Genomic DNA, 21,918 nt, shown 5'->3' with positions numbered 1-21,918 from the left:
ACGGTCATGATTTCCTTTGTTTAAACTTGATGAATTATTAATGAGTTTGAAAAAGCTTTCAAGAAAGGAAGTCACATCAGTGATAATGGTTAGGGATTTCTGATTAGCACAGATTTCCTAACGATTCTATTAATTGGTTCCTTTTTTCCATAGTTTTACTTTTGATTGAGAGGATATATCCCTTTCAGATAGTATTTCGTCACAGTTTTGAAATTGAACACGTCGCATTTCAGTCGTCGACTACGCATCGTTTCCTGACACTCGTGTTGGATATTCTATATATGAACTGAGCACTAATACGAAACGCTACAACAAAACTACGCCTAACTACGGGTTGCATATCTTTCTGCTGTCACTCGAAGTGGTAAAAGATGTTGCCCATGGCGAGTGCAAAGGTAGTAAGTACTACAGCACTGAACAAGATGTGATTTCCCTCTTGGCCCGATGCATCATTGTAGCTAGCAGTTGGGGTCGTTGGAAATTTTCCTTTAACGGTTGAAGTTCGCGACCCTGCAAGTGAAATCACACAAACAGGAGAATCGCATCTTAAATAGAATAAAGTGGAGTAAAGAAGTCTTCTCGTCTTGCATGCCGTACTCTGAGCATACGACACAGAGGGTCTATTATAGGGGGTCGTACATTTCGCAAACCACCATATTTTGTTCCTTCGAAACCGTAGACAGCTTTCGTTTTCTCCAAAAAACCGAAACCGTCTCACTACATGTAGTAGGACGGTCGATATTTTAACAGTGCTTGTTAACACATTCTTTACGAAATGTTAGCTCAATAATCGTATTTCTACTCACAAAGACCACAAGATCTCAAGAACAGAACGAATTGTTTCTGACTCCATTCACTGAGGAACCAGCGAGCAAAACGTTTTGACGACGTCCAATGGGCTGTTCACAAACACAAAAATTGTTCGAAATGTTTATAACGAAGGATAAATATACAAGTTTTGAGGGTTCCCTGTTTGAATGATCGTCACAAAAACACGCAAAATCAGAAAACCGGGAGCTAAATTTATGATTTCCCGCCACCGCACGACAATTTCTCAACTGTAAACCATTAGATAAATGTGAATGTACCCGCAAACCGGAACCCAAAATTGGCTTAAACCGCCAAAAGGCCTGAATGTAATAGACTCTCGATACAGTCATGATACATGAACGTAAGTCATCGGTGCTCAAAAAAAGAACAAAAAAAAAAAAAAGAACAAAAAAAAGAACAAAAAAGAAAAAAAAAAGATAACCATGATCCAAGAGATGTAAGGAGTGATTTAGATGTTACCACAAGCATAATACTTAAAACTAGCATCTTTCGATGCATAATGCATACTATTATGTGAGTTTCCGCTCCATGTATACTCAAAAGGTCAATAATTTAATCAAATGACTTAAGTCAGGTTCCTCGAGAGCCCGTACTAGCTAAAAATGCACAGACCGCTCTCAGCTGAATCGGAATTGGAAATGCATTGGCAAAGTTCCTTGTGACAAATTTATATGAGGTTTGGCTAATGATCATGATCATTTGCCGAAAAAGTTAATAAATAAAATAAACAAGCCCTCTGGCAAAAAATTCCGTAACTGTGTTATTTGCCATCACGACTAAAACATATAAACATGATATTAATCCTTCGAACTCACCTCCACTTCCGGGGTATGGCAGGGTTGGCTTTTGAGTATTACACTTGCTGCCGGTACAACACACAACTTCACATCCTACAACGTTCCACTTTTGATCTTCTTTAACCGATGGCAGCACAAGCTGTCTTCTCATCTGAAAAGAAAGAAAGATAAAAAATTATAGCCTCAGGCAATACACCACCTTTCAGCAATTGTGGTCAGGCTTATTTCAATCGCTTCACAAACATGGTCAGGCAAGGGGTGGATCCAGGATTTTTCAAGAGGGGAAGGGGGCTGGCTGGTACTTTGGGGCAGCAGAATCAATGGGGCACGTCCCCAAAATATTGGAAATTGAGAGTCGTTTAACTAGAAATAGTAGCAACGCCACAAAGCAGAAATTACAGTGAGGTACCTGTCCAGAGAGTTTGCCGTTATTTCTGCTATAATATTCACAATCTTTTGAATTTTTTTTTATGTTTTGCCTCTCCAAAACGGGGGTGGCTAGGCACCCATTCCCCCCCCCTCCCCCTAAATACGCCCCTGATGGGTCGGGATACTTGAATTACAAACAGCTTCTCTTTACGCCAGCGGTATACATGTGAATGGCTATTGGTGAATAAATGAAATGACAAAAATGTTCGGGACTACTCGCATGACAAAGGATCGCGTCCGAAGGTCCAACAAGTAATGCTTCCAGATACTCACTTAATGTTATCAGAACTGTAGACCAACACCGTCAAAATAAACTAACAACTGAGAATTCCTGATTTCCTACATGTCAACCTACAGTGGCTAGTAAGTTTAGATAACATCATCAAAACTACACTCGCACCCAAAGGTGTCTGTTCAGCAGCCGATTGTCTTCGTTAGGTTCCTGCTACCCAAGGGATCGACTTCTTTGGGCCTGTTTCAAATTTGTATGGAATTTTTACATATGTCTTCTTATAATCACCTGTGCAGTCAATGCATCCACGAATAGCTCCTTCTCGGGTATATCCTTGATCCTGACTCCGATATCGTGTCACCGCAGAAAAACAGTGCCTTGTGCCAAGCGAATCTCCATCGTCTTTACAAACTTGGGTTTGAAGCCGAGTGTCGCATGTTCCTCCAAGGCTAGCACGGCAATAGTGACACTGCAAACTAGGCCCAGAAGCTGTCAAAAATAAATAGATTGAAAGCTGTTACTCAAGGCTGGACGTAAAAGAAGGTATGCCACTATTCTTAGTCTTTTTTGCGTGTGTGACGAGCAAAATTGTTTCCTTATTGGAGGAAATCCTCCAATATTGATTTTCTCCGGTTGAAAACACCGAACAAAATTGAAAGCATGACCAATTTTTTTTAAGATGCACCGTACGTGAAATAGCAGCCTTGTTTTTTCTCCAAAAGGGCAAAAACTCGGTCCGTTTAACTTACAATATGGATGTTGAATTCGGTTCGTCAGAAGTATGTGTTACCTGGGGGTAAAAACACAGGTATGGCGGAATCTTCCAACAGGACTGGGGTCTGGGTGTTACACTTGTTTCCAGTGCAGCACTCGATTTCACATTTTTTCTAGGGACCATCCTTTACGTGCTTTAAGAGCGCCACCAATAGCCGCACAAGCCGCCTTTTTGTCTGCGACAACCAATTAAAACAGAAGCAAAAGAAAAATTGAGTGAATACTCTTCAGAGGTAAACCGAGAGGGAGAGGCTTATACAGCCAGTTATCCGACTATCATAACAAAACAAAACAACAGTAACAACAACAACGACAAAAGGGTTTTTGGAGGTCTAAGTCCCTTCTGGTTGATATAGTCCAATGCCACAGATCGTAGTGTCGTGGCAGTTAGCTCTTTCATGTCGTCACTTGCAAGGTGGGGCTCGATATTCCAGTATGCTTTTTCAAAGGTCGCCATGACATCGATAGGAGATACTTTCTGGGAAGTGCAAACTTCAAACCATGACAAAGGACCAGTCTCTGGAAGAAGGATAGCTCGTACGAGGAGATGTTCATGATATGTTCCTCAGTATCCGTATCTCTGTATAGTAACCTACCAATCTTGCGGGTATGGGTGTTGATAACCTCTTGTTGAAATTTCCTACTAAGGGTCGTCATTATTCGAAAGATGCTGATATAACGCGCAAGGGAGCAAGTCGCTCGGATTTCACAGTTGATGGCGTTGATCTCCCTGATCTCGCATTTTAGGGCAGCGCTCTCTTTGGTTCGTAACTTAAGTTCCTCATGGCCGACATCCTTGGCAAAGGCTGCAGACGATTTCTTCCACTTATATTTCCTTCCTTTGTCATCTTGTGCAAAGGTCGGCATGAGATCGAAGTTTTGGCAAAGGCGTAGAAACTCAATAGATCCATCGCTAAAAAATTGTTTTTTTTGCTTATCTGCTCGAGTCTTCGAAACAGAGAAAGCTGATTATCTCGTTTTAAAGTCTTGATCAATAACTATTTCTTAAAACATAAGCAGGCGAATATTAACGTTAAAAGACGACGTTTCGGCGTCATCGTGACACCATTCTCAAGGCAAAGTGAATAAATAATGCGAAGATTTGATTTCTATTCAGTCTCTACAAATTAGCATAATAACAAAGGATCACAAGTTCTTCAAGTGAATACCTTTGGGCGAATCGAGTCCGTTTGCACGTTTAGGGATGGTTTAAGTTTTCTTATTAAAAGCATCTCCTTAATTAGGTAATCAAATTTGTTAGAACATTTAGTATGCACGTGAAATTGTTCTGAAAGACAAGGAGGTACGTTCAAGTTATGTTCGCTCAAATAATGTTTTATCCTTTTTATGTTCGCTCAATTATTGGTCTATCCTTCTTCCAGAAACTGGTCCTTTGTCGTGGTTTGAAGTTTGCACTTCCCCAGAAAGTATCATCTCCTATCGATGTCATTGGCGACCTTTGAAAAAGCATACTGGAATATCGAGAAGGGACTTAGACCTCCAAAAACCCTTTTGAAGGCCATCGAGGAGGTGGGAAATCGAGATGACATAGTTGTAACAACAACAAAGTAACAAAAATAAAAACAAAAGGTAAAAGACAATGAGTGAATCGCGTTTTTTTCGACCAGTTTTATTTTGTTACGATAAGTTTTGTTTTGCAGTATCCTCTGCACTATTTTATGATGTTGAATCAGTCCATAATTATAAATAGCGCCAATATTAGCTTTTCGAATAGAAATACCCACCCTCTTCCGAAAATAGCAACCCTCGGGAAAAGTGGCACTTGGGAAAGGTGCCTAAAATCCAAAAGTAACTACCAAATGGTAAGTGCTTGAAATGTCGCTTATCGTACCTGTACAATCAATGCATCCTCGGTAAAAAGCATCAAGAACATCACCAGACTGGTCCCTATATTTACCAACCGCAGAAGCACAGTGAGTCTTGCCGAGAGAATGTTCACTTGTACCACAATACTGAGTTGCTTGATTCCTATTACAGCTGGCTACATCACCCTCTACGCAAGCATTACACTCGGCTGTTAGAAATGAAACGAAGTAATTGTGTGTCTAATAACCATGCTGAACAGACCATATTTCTGTGTGTATTAGGTAAAGTCTGCATGCGAGCCAAATGATCGTGACTCATCAGGGCGGTGCTTATCTCCAGTTTCAGTGGCACGAAGCAACAAGAATATTCCTACTCCCCACTGGATGGGATGCTAGTCCATCGCAGGGTTGCCCCCAGCATTAAATTGGCCGGTACCTATTTATATCTTGCCCAAGAACACAATACCAGATCCCCGGCCAGGGTTCGAACCCGGACCACTCGATCCTGAGACCAGCACATTAATAATAGGACACCAGGCCTCCACTCTGTGTGTATTAGGGCTCACAAAAGTGAATGAAGCAAGTGTAAGAGAGTTAATCCCCCATGTAGGCCTTATTCCCAAGGTAGTCTCCCTAAGTTATTTTTAGATCTCAATCGGTTTCGGAATCACAGGAGGGTCTAGAAATAGCCAATCCTGTGACGCGTAGTTTGTTCACGTGGACAGCCCAAGTGGCTTTAACGTATTTTTCATCTTCCACGAAAACACCCACGCAAAGTGCGTGCTAAAATATTATCGCTGAAAGAACTGGATACCATGAACTTCACACACTTATTTATTTTGTTAACGAACCACCCGTATTTTTTTGTATTACCTGTTGGTGCGAACACAGTAAAAGCAGCTTTTGACAGGGTTGGGGTCTGTGTGTTACAGTTGACTCCCTGGCAGCACTCTATGTCACATTGCTGTAGTGTCCAGTTCTTACGTTCTTTCAGAGCGCCGCCAAAAGCATAACACCCTGCTTTGATATCTAGAACATTAAAATAATATTTATTAAACGTGTTTAATTTAAACGGCGCACCGAGGCAGACAGGGTAGATTTAGGGATTGGGTATGAGTTTTCCGGTTTTGACCAAACGTAGAAACACACCGTAAAAGAAAAAAAAAAGAAAAAAAAAAAAGAAGAAGAAGAAAAAACCTGTCAATGCCGTTAGTGTTAATAACAAAAGAGGTGTAGATTCACAAGAAGGAATCGAATGACTGAAACGACAGTAGAACTTTTAGCGTAGTGCAAGCCAAATGGAGATTATATGCGAATGCATTCCCAATCGTTTTTAACCGTATAGCTTCATTTGAGGCCGTTTAATATCTCTGGAACGAAAAGAGATGTTTGAAAAGAGTAAACAGCATTTTACTTCTCATATAGACTACTTGTTTATGTCTAAAAACGGCTTAGATAGGAAAGATGCGATTTTCGTCATAGTACTACTTTAAGTGTATAAACACTGTGTATAACAACATTAGGCTAGGTTGGGCTGAAGTTATAGGTTAAGTAGGCATGCAACCAGCTCGAAATTAGCATAGTTCTTGTTTTGTGACCCATTATAAATGTAAAAATTTTAAAGTACTCTTGAATAAACACCAAAAGTGCCTACATCGAATCCCCTAATGTGCCGCCGAAGCGCACCAAAAAAGGTACTACTTTTCACAGATATACACAGTACTAGTAAACTGAAAATATGATGTCCGCCAAATCATCAGCTGCCTGAGCAACCTTTGTCGCTGTTATCTTGTTTCACGCCCTGTGCGCCTCACCTGAACAATCAAGGCATCCTCGAATGAAGCCCTCCTGAACGTTCCCAGCCATGTCCTGATATTTGGTCGCCGCAGAGGCACAGTCAGTTAGGCCGAGCGAATCTGGATCTGTAGCACAGGATTGGCTTTTCTGATTGGCCCGGCAAGTAGTGGCGTCACGCTCCGTGCAAGAATAACACTGTTTTGTCCAAACAGCTGTGGGGAGAGAAAAACAAAACAAAGCAAAACAAAACAAATAAACAAACAAACAACAAAAAAACCCCGATAAATTAATAGTTTTCTTATTTATTTATTTATTTATTTATTTATTTTTTTAACACAGCCTCTTTTTGTCCATTAGCTGAGACCATACAGCTTTTCGTGCTGGTATCAAATGTGGCGTGATATCTAGTAGTAGTCGTCTCCATATCTCAGAATGACGTGACGTCATACAGCCCCGTTCCGATGCGACTTCGGACCTCGGAAAAATTATGATATGTGGAAAATAAACATGGCGGACGATTGTGGGAAATCAGTGATAGCTTTGCAACTAACAGCTATTATTGCGGCGGAAAAGTGACGGTAAGCGATGGATTTTCTACATTTCTCTTTTCTACGGAACTCAGTATCTCAAGATTTTGACTTAAAGAAATACAGGCATACAAACGTCGTTTTGAAATATGGTACGTGGCCCCATACTTCAAAATGACAACCTAAGAAATAGCAGTTTCAGGGGCTGCAAAAATATCATAAGGAACTATAGCCAATAATTGTGATCAACTGGTGGCTTCTGGCATCCTCATAAACAGTGAAGGTGGATTTAGGGATTTGGAAATATGCAACAAGGAACTATAGTCAATTTAATTAGCAAATTAAGGTATCAGTCAAATTAAATGTACTGAACACAGCTATCCAAAATGTAGTTAATTGCCAATGTGCATTACAATAGCTTAAAAGTCGATGAAAAGTTAATGTTTTAGAACAGAAATTAAAATGTCAAGTATTCTTCCAACTAACAATCAAGTAATAAAATATTAAACTAAGAGGCACCATGGAAGATCTTGTTTCCGGTACACTGTTAACAATGTACACAAACGGTATGGGATCATACAAACAGATAGTATTAGATTTGATCAGAAGTCTCATCATATGGAATTAAACCTGACAAATGCCTTCTTCTTCACTTTCTGGCAATTTTATGTGTGCTTAAACACCTAAATTCTGACATCCTTTAACAAAGAAGTGAAGTGTACTAATTTTTACTCATTCCCAAAAAAGGTAATTTTGTGAGGGTGAAAGTGTCAATCACACATATTTCCCTATCAGTGTATTTTTTTCAAACATGAATTGTTAATCTTGATATATGTTTACATAGCAGGCTAACCATCCAAGAAAATTAATATTGACAGCTACAAATAGCTAGACTAAACTTATAGCCATAATAGACCTTTCCAGTAGGTCAACACTACATATTCATGGTGTTAATTAACAATTATCCACCTCTTTCACCAATGCTGAGGTAAAAAAAAGCATTATTGTTTTGATGTATACCATGTACACAATGCAAGCTGAATAAGCAGCCATAAAATTTGTTCCTCAGTAATCAAAGTGAAAAGGGAAGCCACTTTAACTTTTTCTCCATTTGTTCAGAGGTGAATAGTACTTGCTATTCACCTCCCAAGCTAGCCAATCAGAATACACAGAAAGCACTATTAACTTGTGGGTATATACTAATGATGGTTATTTTCGGTTGACTTATGGAAATGAGCTTTTCTTGCATTCTTGCCCCTGCATGTGTCACATCTCCACCTCCTCTTGCTATTTATCACCCAGTTAGGAATGTCGACACAGGTTGGATGATACCAGCCATCACACTGAAAACACTGCACATACTCCTGGTTATCATTTGGCATTCTGCAAACACAGAAGATATCCACTGTTGCTTTGCTGTTGTGTACATGGTATGGTACTCGCCGTGTTGTTTTTGGAAAGGGTACCATCTCCAGTGAGTCGAGGCAGTTGACATAATGTGCACGCATCTTTTCTTGGTCATATGATTGTGTCACTGGGTCTATGCCATGGCACAAATCTGTTGCAAATGCTAGTGCAAACAAGCCACAGTCACTTGAGTTGATTTGCTTTTGAATCTTCTCATTTGTAAACAGTATGGAACCCCCAGTATGCATGAGCAAGCGACAAGAATGGCGGATGGCAGTTGGGCTAACTCTTTGAAACAAGTTGTCATATACCTTGATGGTTCCAGGCCTACAAGAAATGGTACTGAGACATACCCAATGGTTGCCAGTGTTAATTATTTGTACAAACTCACTTATAGCTAGGGCCACCAGTGTACCAACAATAGCTGGGTCATGCAGACCATCCACAAAAGGAAATTTTGTTTTTAGTAGTAACTGGCCTGCATGAATCTCAGAGTCACACAACCAGTTTGTTTTCTTCAAAATGTGGCCTCTGGCATCCTCATAAAGAGTGAAGGTGGATTTAGGGTCATTTGGGTCCTGGATGTGGACCCATGACTTTGTTTCAGGAGAGTTGTCATCTACAACAATAACTGCAGGTCTGGAGTGTGGAATTGATTGATGGGTTGTTGGTTGTTGGTTGTTGGCTTGTTGTTTTGTTGGCTGCATGCTAGTTTGGTTGGTAGTTGATTCTTGGCATAGTTGGTTGTTGGTTGTTGGGTTTGTTGGTTGTCAGTTCCTTGTTTTTTGTTGAATTGGTTGGGTTGTGCTTTTTGCTTTTGTTGTTTGGCGGTTGTTGTTTTGATTGCTGTTTGGTTGTTGGCTTGGTTGGTTGGTTTTTGACTTGGTTGGTTGCTAGCCACTAGCTTAGTTGATTCTTGGCTTGTTTGGTTTTTGTTTGTTGGCTTGGTTTGTTGTTGGTCACTTGTTGTTTGTTCATTCGATTGGAGGATTATTGGTTCTTGGCTGGATTCACTTTTGGTGGCTGGTTTGGTTGGATGTTGGCTGTTTGCTTGGTTGTTTGGTGTTTGTTGGTTAGTTTTTGGCTTGGTTGGTTGATGGCTAGTTGGACTATTAGTTGTGGGCTCATATTTTGGTTTCTTGAAATGATTGGCTGTAGGTACATGTACTTCATCTTTTGTTGGTGATAATTGCCGTTTTTTAACAGCGGGTTGTTGGGTTGTGAAGTGTGGCATTAGTGGTAGTTGCTGTGTTCTTTTTCTTGATTCTGTGGGATTTCTTAACTTCTTGTCTTTCTTTTAAATGTTTCCATCAACTGGTACATTTACAAAGTATTGATTTCGCATTATTGATGCATGCTGTCCTACCCTGCTGGCAAACACATTTCTTTTACGTCGTACTGGGAGAGGTAGGTACTTTTTGGTGGGATGTTCTTTAGCTGTTTTCTCATTTGTTTGTTCATTTTTTACCACTGGCATAGTATTTTCATCTGTGACCTGGTAACACAAAAACTTATCATAAATAGAATGCAAGGACTTGCCCAGTTCTTTAAGGGCGCTAATATTTTCAACATTGTATGTCAACGTTGTATGTCTTTATTTCACTCTCTACTGTCATCTTTGGCTGTACTTGTGGTTGTGGCACAAAGCCAGGCAGTGGAGCCTCAATTGGATCCTCAGCTATAGAGTCAAGATTGAGATTGCTTTTAAATACAACATCATCATCTAGACAGAGATGTGGATTTTCTCAGAAGCTGTTGGGTAGTGCCTCCCACTTCCAATCTGCATTATGCTGGAAAACAGCAAAGAAGTGCTCACACAGTAGACCTGTTCGGCTGAAGTCTGGGCAGCTGCACTTGGGCATTTTGTCTTCTCCACCAAAGGATAGGTCGTACCAGATGTCTCTGGACTCAGCAGATGCGACGTGGAACTCTCCTTTGCTTTTACCCTCCCTAATTTCATCACGGCTGATTTCCTCAGCGGCAGATATTCTCTTCATACAGTGGGACAGAAATTGCCTGGGCTTATCCTGCAGGTACTTTGGGATGCTTTGATTGTACCGCTTATATCTTCCACTGCACCTCGTATTGAGTTCCACATACCTAATTTTTTTAAAAAAAGAGGAGCACATAAACTGAATGTTGGGCATTTATTTCTGTTTGTTTCGTTTTCAGGGTATGTATTGGATACACTTTTTCAGAGGGGCACATTGATAAACTTTTTGCACTAAATTACAGGTAAGGTGAACTGTACTAATTTAAAAGATGTGTACCAAAATTATTAGACAGTTCTCTTAAATGTCTGGGTCTTTTTAATATCACAATAATTCATTATTTACTTAAGCAGCCTCTTAAATTTAACAAACAAAGTGAAATGACGTGAATGATATTTGTACATCCTCCCTTGACTTAACTTTTCACATTATTCCAATATCATTTCAAAAGTGTTTCATAATAGGGGAGTTGAACACATTCTTCATGAATCTGATACTAACATGAAATTATGTACCAGCAGTAGGTAAGGTGATACTTTAAGAAAGCATGCAATGCTTTTAAAAAAGTTAATTCATACTAACAAGGCATTTAGTTCAATTTTAAGAGGCAAGTTACAGTTACAGCAGCATAGTAATTACATCCTGTCTAACAATAAGTACATTTGAAGTGGTCTCATCAATGATGTAATTGATCGCAATGGCTGTTTTAGGGAAACATGTTTTACCAACAGAAAAGCATTAAATGTGCAGTTTCTTAAGAGTAAATTGTTATTTATTATGAAGTTGCAATAATTATTATGAAAAGTATGATGCCCACCTGTGGTATTTGTCAGGTAAGAATTCTGCAACAAGTATGGTTATCATACCACTGAGGGTACACTTGTTTCGGTCTTTCAGGTACTGGTACTTGAATGATTCATTTTGGCGTTCTATGCCATTATTGGTGTTTACAGCCACCAGGAATCGTTCTTGACGGTAAGCCCATACCCATCGCTGAAAGTCATAGTAGATATGGAGATCTTTTACATGAGAGTCAGAATGTATAATAACACTAAGGTGGCTATGTGTATACATTATGCATTATGGGGGATGTGAGTAGGACTTAAGCAAGGATTGATACTAAAGAGTTGTTGTACACTTAACTTTGTATGCCCAGGTCAGTAGACTTTTGTAACAGATAACATGTGATATATCAGAATATAAATATTTCTTTTTTCTTTTCATAAAAGCCCATTGGGGACAAATCGAGTAGGTCTGTTTGTATGCATAAAGTAACTAAGAACCGCAATTGTGTAGTTTGAGAAGATGCCCCACAATATAAAAGAGAGAGAGAGAAAATAATTGTTTTGTTTAAGATTGTTTTTGAACCCTTTTTGCATCACCAAAATTAAGAAATAGTGTTGATTATGTTATCAGTTTTCTCTTGTTGTTGTACTTTTTTTTCTGTAGTTTAACTGTACCTTGGCTTCTGGCAACCATGTTTTCTCAAACCAGTTGCGTAAGTGAGGATTTGACATCCACAACTCACTAGCCTTCAAGGACTTGAGATTCGTATTAAAGACATCTTCTGTTGCAGACCTTGCCACATCATGAAGCAAGGAAAGGACCTCCTCCCTTTGATGGTGTAAGCCATTGTCTGCTTTATGGAGCCATCTTTCCCAGCATTGCTCACGGTGGAAATCGCAGATATAAGTTGTTGTATCTAGAGATAAATATTTGAGCATCATTGTTCAGAATTTTCTTATTACAGCTTTGATGGCAGACAGACAACACAGCTTCCTTGAAGTTTATTTATTTATTTGTTTATTTATTTATTTATTTATTTATTTATTAATTACAATGTAATGGCAGACTTACAAAACTGAGTAACCAGAGAGAAGAAGAAGAAGAAAAAAAAATAATAATGAACAAAAAAATCTTTAAAAAAAGCCATAGGGATAATTTGTAGAAGAGTTGCGTGACCCCATATAAAAACAAATCACCTCATAAAATTATAAACATTGCAATAATCTCACTACAACTGTAAGTGCACGGAAAGGGGGTCAAAAACATTCTTGTATTGTGCATGTGCATAATAATATTCTATGTCATAACAAATTATTGCATCAAAGACCTTACAAACCTTCAAATGTAGACTCAGTTGCATTGATTTCTTCATGGCAAAAGTCTGTCATAAAGTATTGGGGTTTCCATATGGGATTCCAGGCACGGAAGATTTTCAGCGCTTCCTCTATTGCAGCTTTTGTTTCCTTTTGGGTTATAAAAGCCCCAACCACTGTATAGTTAACATTGGTTTTAACCACAAGGAAGAACAGTAGAAGCTCATATCTCATGGTCTTGTATGTGGCATCCAGAAGCATGATTTCATCTCCATATCTGCTCATCAAATGCCTCTGCCAAGCTGTTTGATGAAGAAATAGGAGGTTTTGAGTGATATGAGCTTCAACACTGCCATCTGTGTCAGAGGTGTTGTTAGATGCAGCTTCCGTAGGGGAAAGGGAGCAAGGTCTAAAGAAAAAGAGATCCTCAGGATTCTCTTGCTTCCACCCCTTAATTTTCTCCTCAAGATTTTCCTGGTCAACTTTGGATAGCATCTGCTTTACAGTTGCCTTGTACATGTGGTTTCTGATATCCACATCCTTGGGATGATAGTGCCTGTTTGTGACTGGTGGGGGATTCTGACCAGCAAAAAGCTCATTCTTGACATAGTGTCTCAAGTGCCTTTTTATTTCGTCAACTGTTTTGACCCCTTCACCAACAAGTGTGTGGAGTTTTTGAACCAGGCTCTTGTCAATGGGTTGTAACATACCACCAATCTATAGAAATATCAATAATATTTTTTTTATTATTATTAACAATAAAATGGTAATTATTTTTCAAATTGGTCAGTGAAGTAAAAATTTGGCTAATTTAGAAAATATTTTTGTCACTGTCTGCAATATTTTTCTATATGTTATAATTTTCGAAAAATATTAATACCTATTGTGCAGTTCCAGAAAATAACCATACTCCTCCCACAGAAGGGATTAGAATTTCCTGCGGGGTTGGGGGGTTCTGTGAGACCAAAATATGACGTACAAAGCTTAATTGGAATTTCCAGAGGGGTGGGGAGTTCTTAGAAAAATTTCCTTCCATCAGGGAGGTATGGATATTTTCTGTAACAACACATTGCAGCTTTAAGCCTTTCCTATTTTATCTGTGGTCTTGAGGAATGACCTTACTACAGTGTCAGTAGCGAAAACATGATGCCTTGAATTTAATTTCTAGTGCACACGTGAACAGATCTGTCTTTTGACATCCTCCTTCTTGTGTGATGGGGTTATAATAATAATAATAATAATAATAATAATAATAATAATAATAATAATAAATATGGGGTAATGCTAGAAAAAAAAATCCAAACAAATTTGAAATTACAGTAAAATTAGCTGATCACTCCGTACTCTATTAAAAAACTTTCTTTATACCTCTCCTATGACATGATCTTTGTGGTCCTTCTCCATGGGTAGGTTGATGTAGATTCTCCTTTCAAACTGTGGCCACATTCCATTTTTAATATCCCCCCTGAGTCTATCAGACATGTCCCTCCTGATTCGTTCTGTGTTATCCAAAATCTGCATGACAAAGATGTAATTATATTCGTTGTTCAAACATCACTGAATAACAATAAAGTTTTTGAAAGGAATTAAAACGGAGGTGGAAAGTTAATATTTTCCTTTAATTTTTTTTTGTTCCATGTTTTAGACTTGCTGTGGAGTTTTAAAAGTTTACCTTATATCCTGGAAACTTTATAACTTCTGACATTAAGATCTTTGCTGGACAGCCAAACTTAATTGTGTCTTGGGGTGGAAACCTCCTTCCTCTGAATGAATGATCACCTTCCTGAAATGCAACATTAAATGTCAAGCTTAAAAAAGAAGTGTTTTAAGTTGGTCTTTTGACATTTATTTATGACACAACATGATATAAATGTGAATTGCCTTTTGTATTTTACCTTTTGTGTAGAAGACTTGGCCTTTTCATTTTTCTTCCTGTTTGGCCCATGCTGGCAATCAAATATTTTTGATCCAATAATCATGTAAGGAACTCCATCAAAGGGTAGTCTCTCTCCTTTAAAAAAGATTTTTCTTGGCTTTCCAAATGGATCTATCAAAATATAATACAAAACTCATTCATTAGCATTATTGCTTGATTTAAATGGATGGACTGTTACCTAGTTTTTTTTTTTTTAACAAAAAATGGTTGAAGACTTTCTCATTTAGGCGAGAATTCAATATTTTGGCAGGCTTCACACTCATTGCTCAAACAGCAAACATCAGGGCAATGTGCCAGCAAGCACATCATTCTGTTGGTCATCTTGGGTTTTTCCAAAACAATTTGATGTATCCCTATACTCTGTTTCCCCTGTACCCCTGGTTAAGGGGTCGTCATTTGTACTTCGCACCACTGCTTACATAGCTCCTTAACCTTTATATCCAGAAAACATTCGTACACCCTACCACCATCCCATTCCTCCCTGCCTTTTGGGTAGATATCAGTTCAGCTTGTCCTTTCCATAATTGTTTAATTATTTGATAACCTTTTAGATTCTCTGTGGGATGTATGTGATGGGTTGAGGAGTATTTTCTCAAAGGGATAGAGTTTGGAGTGTGCCAGGTGCATGACCTTGGGGAGTAAAAGTATTAATTGCAGAAAACTGGGGGGAAGGGGTTACTTTCAAATATTTGGGATAAACAGGTATGTGCCACTCAACAGGGTAATTTTTTTTACCTCTCTGAATCAAGAGCAGGGTATAAAAATCCCCCTTGCTCTCTGAAAGAGGGGTAAATTTTACTTAAGCTTAAATGACTCTGGAAAAGGGTTGATTTGCCCATTCTCCCTGATTAGTCATTTTCCCTAATTGTGTATTCCCACTTCCATAGAACTGTTCTGTTACAAACTCGATTATGTTCCAGTTCCAGTGTAACATAAAGTTTCAATATTTCAATATGCAAATCTTGCTTCCACAGTTGCCATATGGTGTTATTTATGAATATATATAATTACATGGTAAAAACTTGATGTAAGCAGGGAGTTAACTGGAAGAGTGTAAATACATCAGTTTTTATAACTGAAATGGTCATCCTGCATAAATATGTTTCACATTTATGCTTACCTTTAACATTATTAGTAACTGTTAATCCAAAGGGTCTTGGTAGTAGCAGGCAAGTCAAGAATTAAAAGAAAATGAAATGAAAACTTTTCAGTTTCAAAGACATGTTTTGACAGAAAGTGCTATCGTCTTCAGTTAATTGATGTACAAAGTGTTGGAAGTTGAATTTATAATAAATAGAAAAATGCTAATTGTGACAAAAAAATGAAGCAAAGCATGAAAGTGTGAGAATTCAACTTCCAACGCTTTGTACATCAATCAACTGAAGATGACAGTGGGTTCTGGTGAAACCAAATTTTGTGGTTTTCTTTATTACTATTATTATTATCATTATCCTTATCATTATCATTATCATTATCATTATCATTATCATTATCATTATCATTATCATTATCATTATCATTATCATTATCATTATCATTATCATTATCATTATCATTATCATTATCATTATCATTATCATTATCATTATCATTATCATTATCATTATTATTATTATTATTGCTGTTATTGTTATTGTTATTGTCATTATTTTTTCCTTCATGCTTATTTTTTGGGACAGGGTCCCGATTGTCTGAAACAGGGTCGTTAATTCATCTCTTTTTGTCTGGAAAAAGGTCCTTGTATGTATGGCACACCCCCTTAGTAAATTTAAGGAAGTACAACCCCCAACCCCCTACCGGGAGAACAAGGTCTTACCTCCAGATCCAAACATTTTGTCAGATTTATAGCAAGAAAACTTTGTCGTGGTTTCTTGCTCGTATTTCTTCAGTAACAGCATGGCTTCCTCAAGCGAATCAACATATCCGTAGTTTGGGTTTTCAGGGCTTTTAAAGATCTCCTGCCATGTGCTCGCAGGGTTTGAAGAGTCAGCATTTGAACCACCAGGACCAAGCGAACTGCTTGCTTCCTCCTTCTTCGAGGATTCATGTTCTAGGTTATCCATGATAAAAAGGCAGCGCCAAGAGTTTTTTTTTTTTTTTTATGCCTTAATAACAGCCCATAAAATTAATCTTAATGAAAGTTCGAAACTCGTGAGCACAAAAGATTCACGAAAGCCTAAAAGATCATAATAATGCACTCGCTATGACTTTTTCGAAATTGCCCACGAAAATACCTGCAGTGTCTCTTGGGTTGGCGGAAAACTATACTTCGTGTATTCGGCAAACATTCGTCGGCCATTCGGAACTTATCGGAAGGTCACTTTCATGTATGGCGCCGATTCCATACTTCAAAATGACCAACTCGTTTTTTGTTCTGAGTTGATGATCGTAGGTTTTCAAACTCGTTAAGACTCGTATTATTGATTTCATTTTAATATAAAGCCACTATCAAATGATAGATTGGTGACAAGTCGATGTGAAATATGTACTTGAAGATGAAAACCTGAGCCATTATATTATCTCTTGAAAACCGTAAAAGTCGTAAAAGGCTGTCTCGCTCGGCGAAATAATGAGACACATTATCCTTGCGATGGCAAGCGCCTATATTTCTGAGAAAACGTAACGTTTATAGCCAATGTTAGGCATTTAACACGGTGGTGTGACGGGTTTTGAATGAACCCGAAATGGAGTGACGATCGCTTCCGAAGAAGGTCACGAAGATTGGGACTGACGTCACGTCATTCTGAAATATGGAGACGAGTGCTAACCGATATCTACAGACTTAAATAGAACTTTTTAACTTGGGCGGTTTGTTGCCCCATTACAGACCATGTGATTATACTCTTGAAAATTCTTCCTTTCAAATTTTCAACTAGTCGCATGTGTATGACTGAATAATTTTAAGATGGATCAAAGAACAATTCTCAAGACAATATCACGTGGTCTGTAATGGGAAAACAAACCGCCCAAGCTAAAAAGGTCTATTATGCCTGTTTATATAGACAAAAGTCAACTGTGCAAGGAGGTTGACCTCTCCGAGCCTTATTTTAATTTACCAAACTTTTATAGGAAAACAGTTGTCTCTGCTTATGCTTATGCTCACAGCAAAGCGTTCTCACTTGACATAAGGATAAGCACAAGAGAGAACAAAAACGTTTGTTCCGTTTGTGCTTGTGCTTATACTTGTGTGGTGCGCGTCCTCACTATGGTGTCCTTGCGCGCAGTTGTGCTTGTGGATATGTCGTACTGAAAACCAGGCTTTAGGTATTAAACATTGGATTGATCTAATTGCCTCTCGTTTACAAACATAATTAAATTTGGTCACTTTTACACAAATGTTTTGTATTCAGTACCATCTGTGTAAAACACACTGATAGGCCTTTGTGACATCGTTGTATTGTGAGTGTTGCAGTTGTCAACTGCTGTACAGCACTCAATCTCACACTTCTTCAAGGTCCACATTTTCCGTGCTTTCAAAGCCCCACCAAGGGCAAAACACGCTGCTTTTTTGTCTGGAAGAGTAAATTAAAACGGTAAATGAAAACTAAATGGGGAATCTGTATGTCGGAATGCTCGACACAACTTTACTTAACAACAAGGGCCATTCTAACCCTATTCAGATTGGGCTTCTTTTACGGCCAGTGTGGGGCGGAATGAACCCCAAGCCCATTGTGTTATCAAGAATATTTAAGCAATGAGAGTGAAATTATAGAGTACAAATTAGTACGTCCAAACATTTTTCCTTTGAGTTAAGAAACCTGAGCGGAAGTGAACTCTCGTAATCTTGTAATTCATTTGCTTATTTGCAGCAGTTATTGATTTGGTGTCAGGGCAAAGTTTCTGCTGTTTGTTCTATCATTCTCTCACTGAGAATATCAAGCTCGGAGACTTTAAGAGAACTCCTACCCGACATTGGGAGGCGCGGTGGCCTCATGGTTAGTGCGCTCGTCCCTGGAGCGAGCGGTCCGGGTTCCAGCCCTGGCCAGGGACATTGTGTTGTGTTCTTGGGCAAGACACTTAACTCTCACAGTGCCTCTTTCCACCCAGGAGTATAAATGAGTACCGGCGAATTGTTGGGGAAACCTAACAAATTGCGGGGGAGTGACCTGCGATGGACTAGCATCCCGTCCAGGGGGAGTAGAAATACTCCTAACCGCTTCATGCTACAGAAACCGGGATAAGCTCCGGCAGCTATGAGCCACCGGCTCCAAGGCTTCACTTTTACTACCCGACATCCCCCCAACCTTTCCTCCTCCCCTCCCCCCCCCCCCCGCCCCCTCCTGGACCCGACGCAACTTGCCAGGATGAAATCACTTCACGTGGTAATTACATCATGATATCGAAATATCGCCCTCTCGATTTTTGATTTTTCAAAACTTTCAGAACATTACCAAAAATGGCTGAGATTTAATAAACATCAATATGACAGTGCTAAAACGACCTTAAAATGTAAAAATGACCGCATGTATTTCAAGATTATTAACAAAAGCAAGTTGTTTGTCCTTCGTAGTGATGTCGTGGCGGTCCTTGTCTGTTTTCTTTTAATCATTTTCTCTTTGGTGTTTTTTCTACCGTTGAAATCTGCCATTGGAGGTTTCCTCAACTTTGAAAGCATGTTTGCACGTCAGAATATTAAACGAAATATACATCATATTTAGTTCCACAGCAAATAATTCAGACAATTTAATTTAATTTACCTGCGCAGTCAAAGCATCCTCGAATAAAGGCTTCCAGAATACCTCCAGACTCATTCTGAAATTCTCCAACCACTGAGGCACAGTGAGTCGTACCAAGTGAATTTGGATCCGTGGCACATGTCTGCGACACCTGATTCGCAGTGCAGGCAGCTGCGTCACTTTCAGTGCATGCGTGACACTCTGTTGGGCCGGCATCTGTCACGAAAATTGAAGTTACTCTCGCGTGACAAGCCAAGTCAAAGCTGCTTTATAGTAGCCGTGAGGATATAATTTCGATTTAAAACGGCCCTTGATGATCATGAAACAGTTGCTAATACAATGCAAATAGAAAGCCATACCAAGAAAGTACTTACATTTCAGTATATAAAGAAGACAGTTAATTTACAAGATTACCACTAGAAGATATCATAAGATCGCCATTTCCTACGGAATTTCTAAGTCGGTTAAGACTTCTGTTCGCAGTAATTATTTGCTGAAGTGATTTTGAGGGTGACTCAATCTGCTAATGAAAAATGGTATGCATGTGGGAACTGAAATTTGATCCAAAAATAATCAATTTTAAGTTAATTAAGCCAGTTAACCTTGGGCAATATATTTTCAGGCAGATCTTTGAGCTTCTATGGACTCACCTTGTGGCGTACGATTGTCTAGGTACAAGTAGCAAGCTTTAGTGTAAAATCCTACGTACTAAGCAAAATAATTCCGTCGAAGCACTTCAATACTCACCAACCGCATTTTCAATAAAGAAGATAGTTGCAAAATAAACAACAGCCTTCATGTTCAGAGAGCTTCTTCTAACCCGGGCTCTAATGTCGACTTTGAATACAGCCCGGCGAGCCGTCACGCCAAGTGCATGTCTACTTTTGTAACACTCTACCTGCTTCTTTTGCATGGACATTGGGCATTGTTTGTGTTCTTTGTCCATTGTTCAGTTTACGCCAATCACAGTGGACATTTTATCGCCTCAGCTCCATGTGTGTCCAGCACATTGAAAGTGCATTTATTAGAGTGTGAGACCATAATTAATAGAGCGGAATGGTTATGAAACCCGACAAAGTTCTTTGTTGTATGTTTTTGTTCGCATTTTTGGCCTTGACCGCGCACAAAACACGATAGTTGTTTACTCCGTACCGGGGAAGTAACCAATAGAAACGTTTTAGTTACGTAATTTATGCATAGTGTATGAGCGTAAAGCAAAAGAATGTGCACGTCGTGGACCTTCCAGCATAAATCTTGAAGTCTTTGTTTGCTCCTTTGATGTTTGCCGGGCTTCATAAATAACCAGCCTCTCTATTAACGTGCTATGGTGAGACCGACAGAAAGTGAAGCCGAGAGGGAGTACATGTACTTGCAATCCCGTTAACGCTACCCCGAGAAATTTAATAACGGCCCTTTCACTCTGAAACCATACCAGTCAAAGTTGGTAAAATGCGAAACTCACTTTTGCTTTGAAACTTTCTTGGCCGCGTTGTTTCAATGGAGATTCCTGAGAGAACACATCCGCGAGCCCCATGGTAATCTTTTTCAATCTATTTTAAGCTTCGCGTCCCGCGTTGAAAGTTATTTTACCGGACGCGAGAGAGCGGCCGAAATCGAGGTTATTCATTGGGTCGCGCCACCGAAATAAATCATTTTCAAAGCACTGGGCAGGAAAATTATCATACACGTGCTTCTCCGAAGTTAAAATATGGAAATCGGGCAATTCCCCTGCATGAATGATGATTAACACAAAGCGCCGAGACTCGTATAGTTCTTTGCCGATATACATTCTGACCCGCTCGAAAGTCGTTTCTCGGAAATTACAGCACGGATCGAAGCGAAAAACATCTCTTTCGAAAGGCATTTCAAAGCGCAGGACAGCTAAAATATTTGTTACCCGTTTGTTAGAACTTTTGCAAGTTTTTGCATATTTATTTTGAAAGTGCCGTGTAACATATATTTACCAAGGTTTACAGGTCCACGGCGAAAAAAAAAGCTGCTTCTCTGGAATTAACTACCGCACCGTTTGGATTGAGAGAGGTCTCTTTGGAAAGCATTTTGAAAGCATTGGGCAGGAAAATTACCTTCTATGTGCTTATCCCAAGTCTGCTTCGAAAATAAGTGTTGTCATTAATTTCTCTGCGTGACTAAGGCTGCTGACAGGAATTGCATTGTATAAAAAAGCTCGAAAGTCCGGGGTGGGGGAGGGGTGGGGGGGGGGGGGTTCCGATATAAAAAAGACCGGGCTACTCGTCGAACCTTTAAGGGGTTAAAAAAAGCGGCTTTGGTACCTCTTGGGGTGTTAAGCCTCAAAAGTTCCACAGCAGGAGCTTTTGCAGTACCTTTTATAGGGCATTGAGCCTAATGGAGACAATGTGCTGCTTTAGAATTGAGACCTTTTAGGGGTGAACCACGCCCACAAAATAGGATCCTGGGACCTCTTTTCATATGGGAGTTCTTCCCCCCCCCCCCCCCCCCCCACACACCCCTCCTCCGGGCTCGAAAGTCGTTTCTCGAAAAGTACTGAACGGATTAAATAAATAAATAATAACAAAAAAAATCTCCGTTTCAAAGTTTTTAAAAGCATAAAAAATTT

At 39.2% G+C, this 21,918-nt stretch overlaps 1 protein-coding gene, 1 long non-coding RNA gene and 1 pseudogene across 6 annotated transcripts; 1 reads left to right on the top strand and 2 right to left on the bottom strand.

Annotated features, from left to right (window-relative positions):
• Positions 1-1,655: 1,655 nt before the first annotated feature.
• On the bottom strand, positions 1,656-21,534 carry LOC145487193 (putative skeletal organic matrix protein 2; annotated as a pseudogene). The gene is made up of 9 exons (XR_014049373.1): positions 20,070-21,534; positions 19,344-19,538; positions 18,000-18,158; positions 6,704-6,898; positions 5,763-5,918; positions 4,916-5,098; positions 3,080-3,239; positions 2,578-2,778; positions 1,656-1,779 (listed from the first exon to the last, which is right to left on the bottom strand). The product of XR_014049373.1 is annotated as a putative skeletal organic matrix protein 2 (transcript).
• LOC145487200 (uncharacterized) lies at positions 7,182-12,085 on the top strand. Its single transcript, XR_014049377.1, has 4 exons — positions 7,182-7,264; positions 10,793-10,855; positions 11,509-11,586; positions 12,061-12,085. It is a non-coding gene; the product is annotated as an uncharacterized LOC145487200 (long non-coding RNA).
• LOC145487192 (uncharacterized) lies at positions 9,918-17,973 on the bottom strand. Of its 4 annotated transcripts, XM_081465921.1 has the most exons (9): positions 16,463-16,542; positions 15,767-15,801; positions 14,606-14,757; positions 14,383-14,493; positions 14,079-14,225; positions 12,734-13,427; positions 12,072-12,313; positions 11,429-11,604; positions 10,238-10,720 (listed from the first exon to the last, which is right to left on the bottom strand). In XM_081465921.1, exons 3-9 carry the CDS (start codon positions 14,687-14,689, stop codon positions 10,366-10,368), a joined length of 1,809 nt encoding a protein of 602 aa, XP_081322047.1. In that variant the 5' UTR covers positions 14,690-14,757; positions 15,767-15,801; positions 16,463-16,542; the 3' UTR covers positions 10,238-10,365. The 4 variants fall into 4 exon arrangements, with proteins under 4 accessions (XP_081322048.1, XP_081322047.1, XP_081322046.1 ...); XM_081465920.1 differs by lacking the exon at positions 15,767-15,801 and having other exon boundaries at positions 16,463-17,973; XM_081465922.1 differs by lacking the exons at positions 10,238-10,720; positions 11,429-11,604; positions 15,767-15,801 and adding an exon at positions 9,918-10,115 and having other exon boundaries at positions 16,463-17,562.
• Positions 21,535-21,918: the final 384 nt, after the last annotated feature.

Source organism: Orbicella franksi, chromosome 5 (assembly GCF_964199315.1).
Source record: "Orbicella franksi chromosome 5, jaOrbFran1.1, whole genome shotgun sequence".
Classification (NCBI taxonomy): domain Eukaryota; kingdom Metazoa; phylum Cnidaria; class Anthozoa; order Scleractinia; family Merulinidae; genus Orbicella; species Orbicella franksi.
Note: the sequence above shows the minus strand (reverse complement) of the source record. Positions and strands in the feature narration are given on the sequence as shown.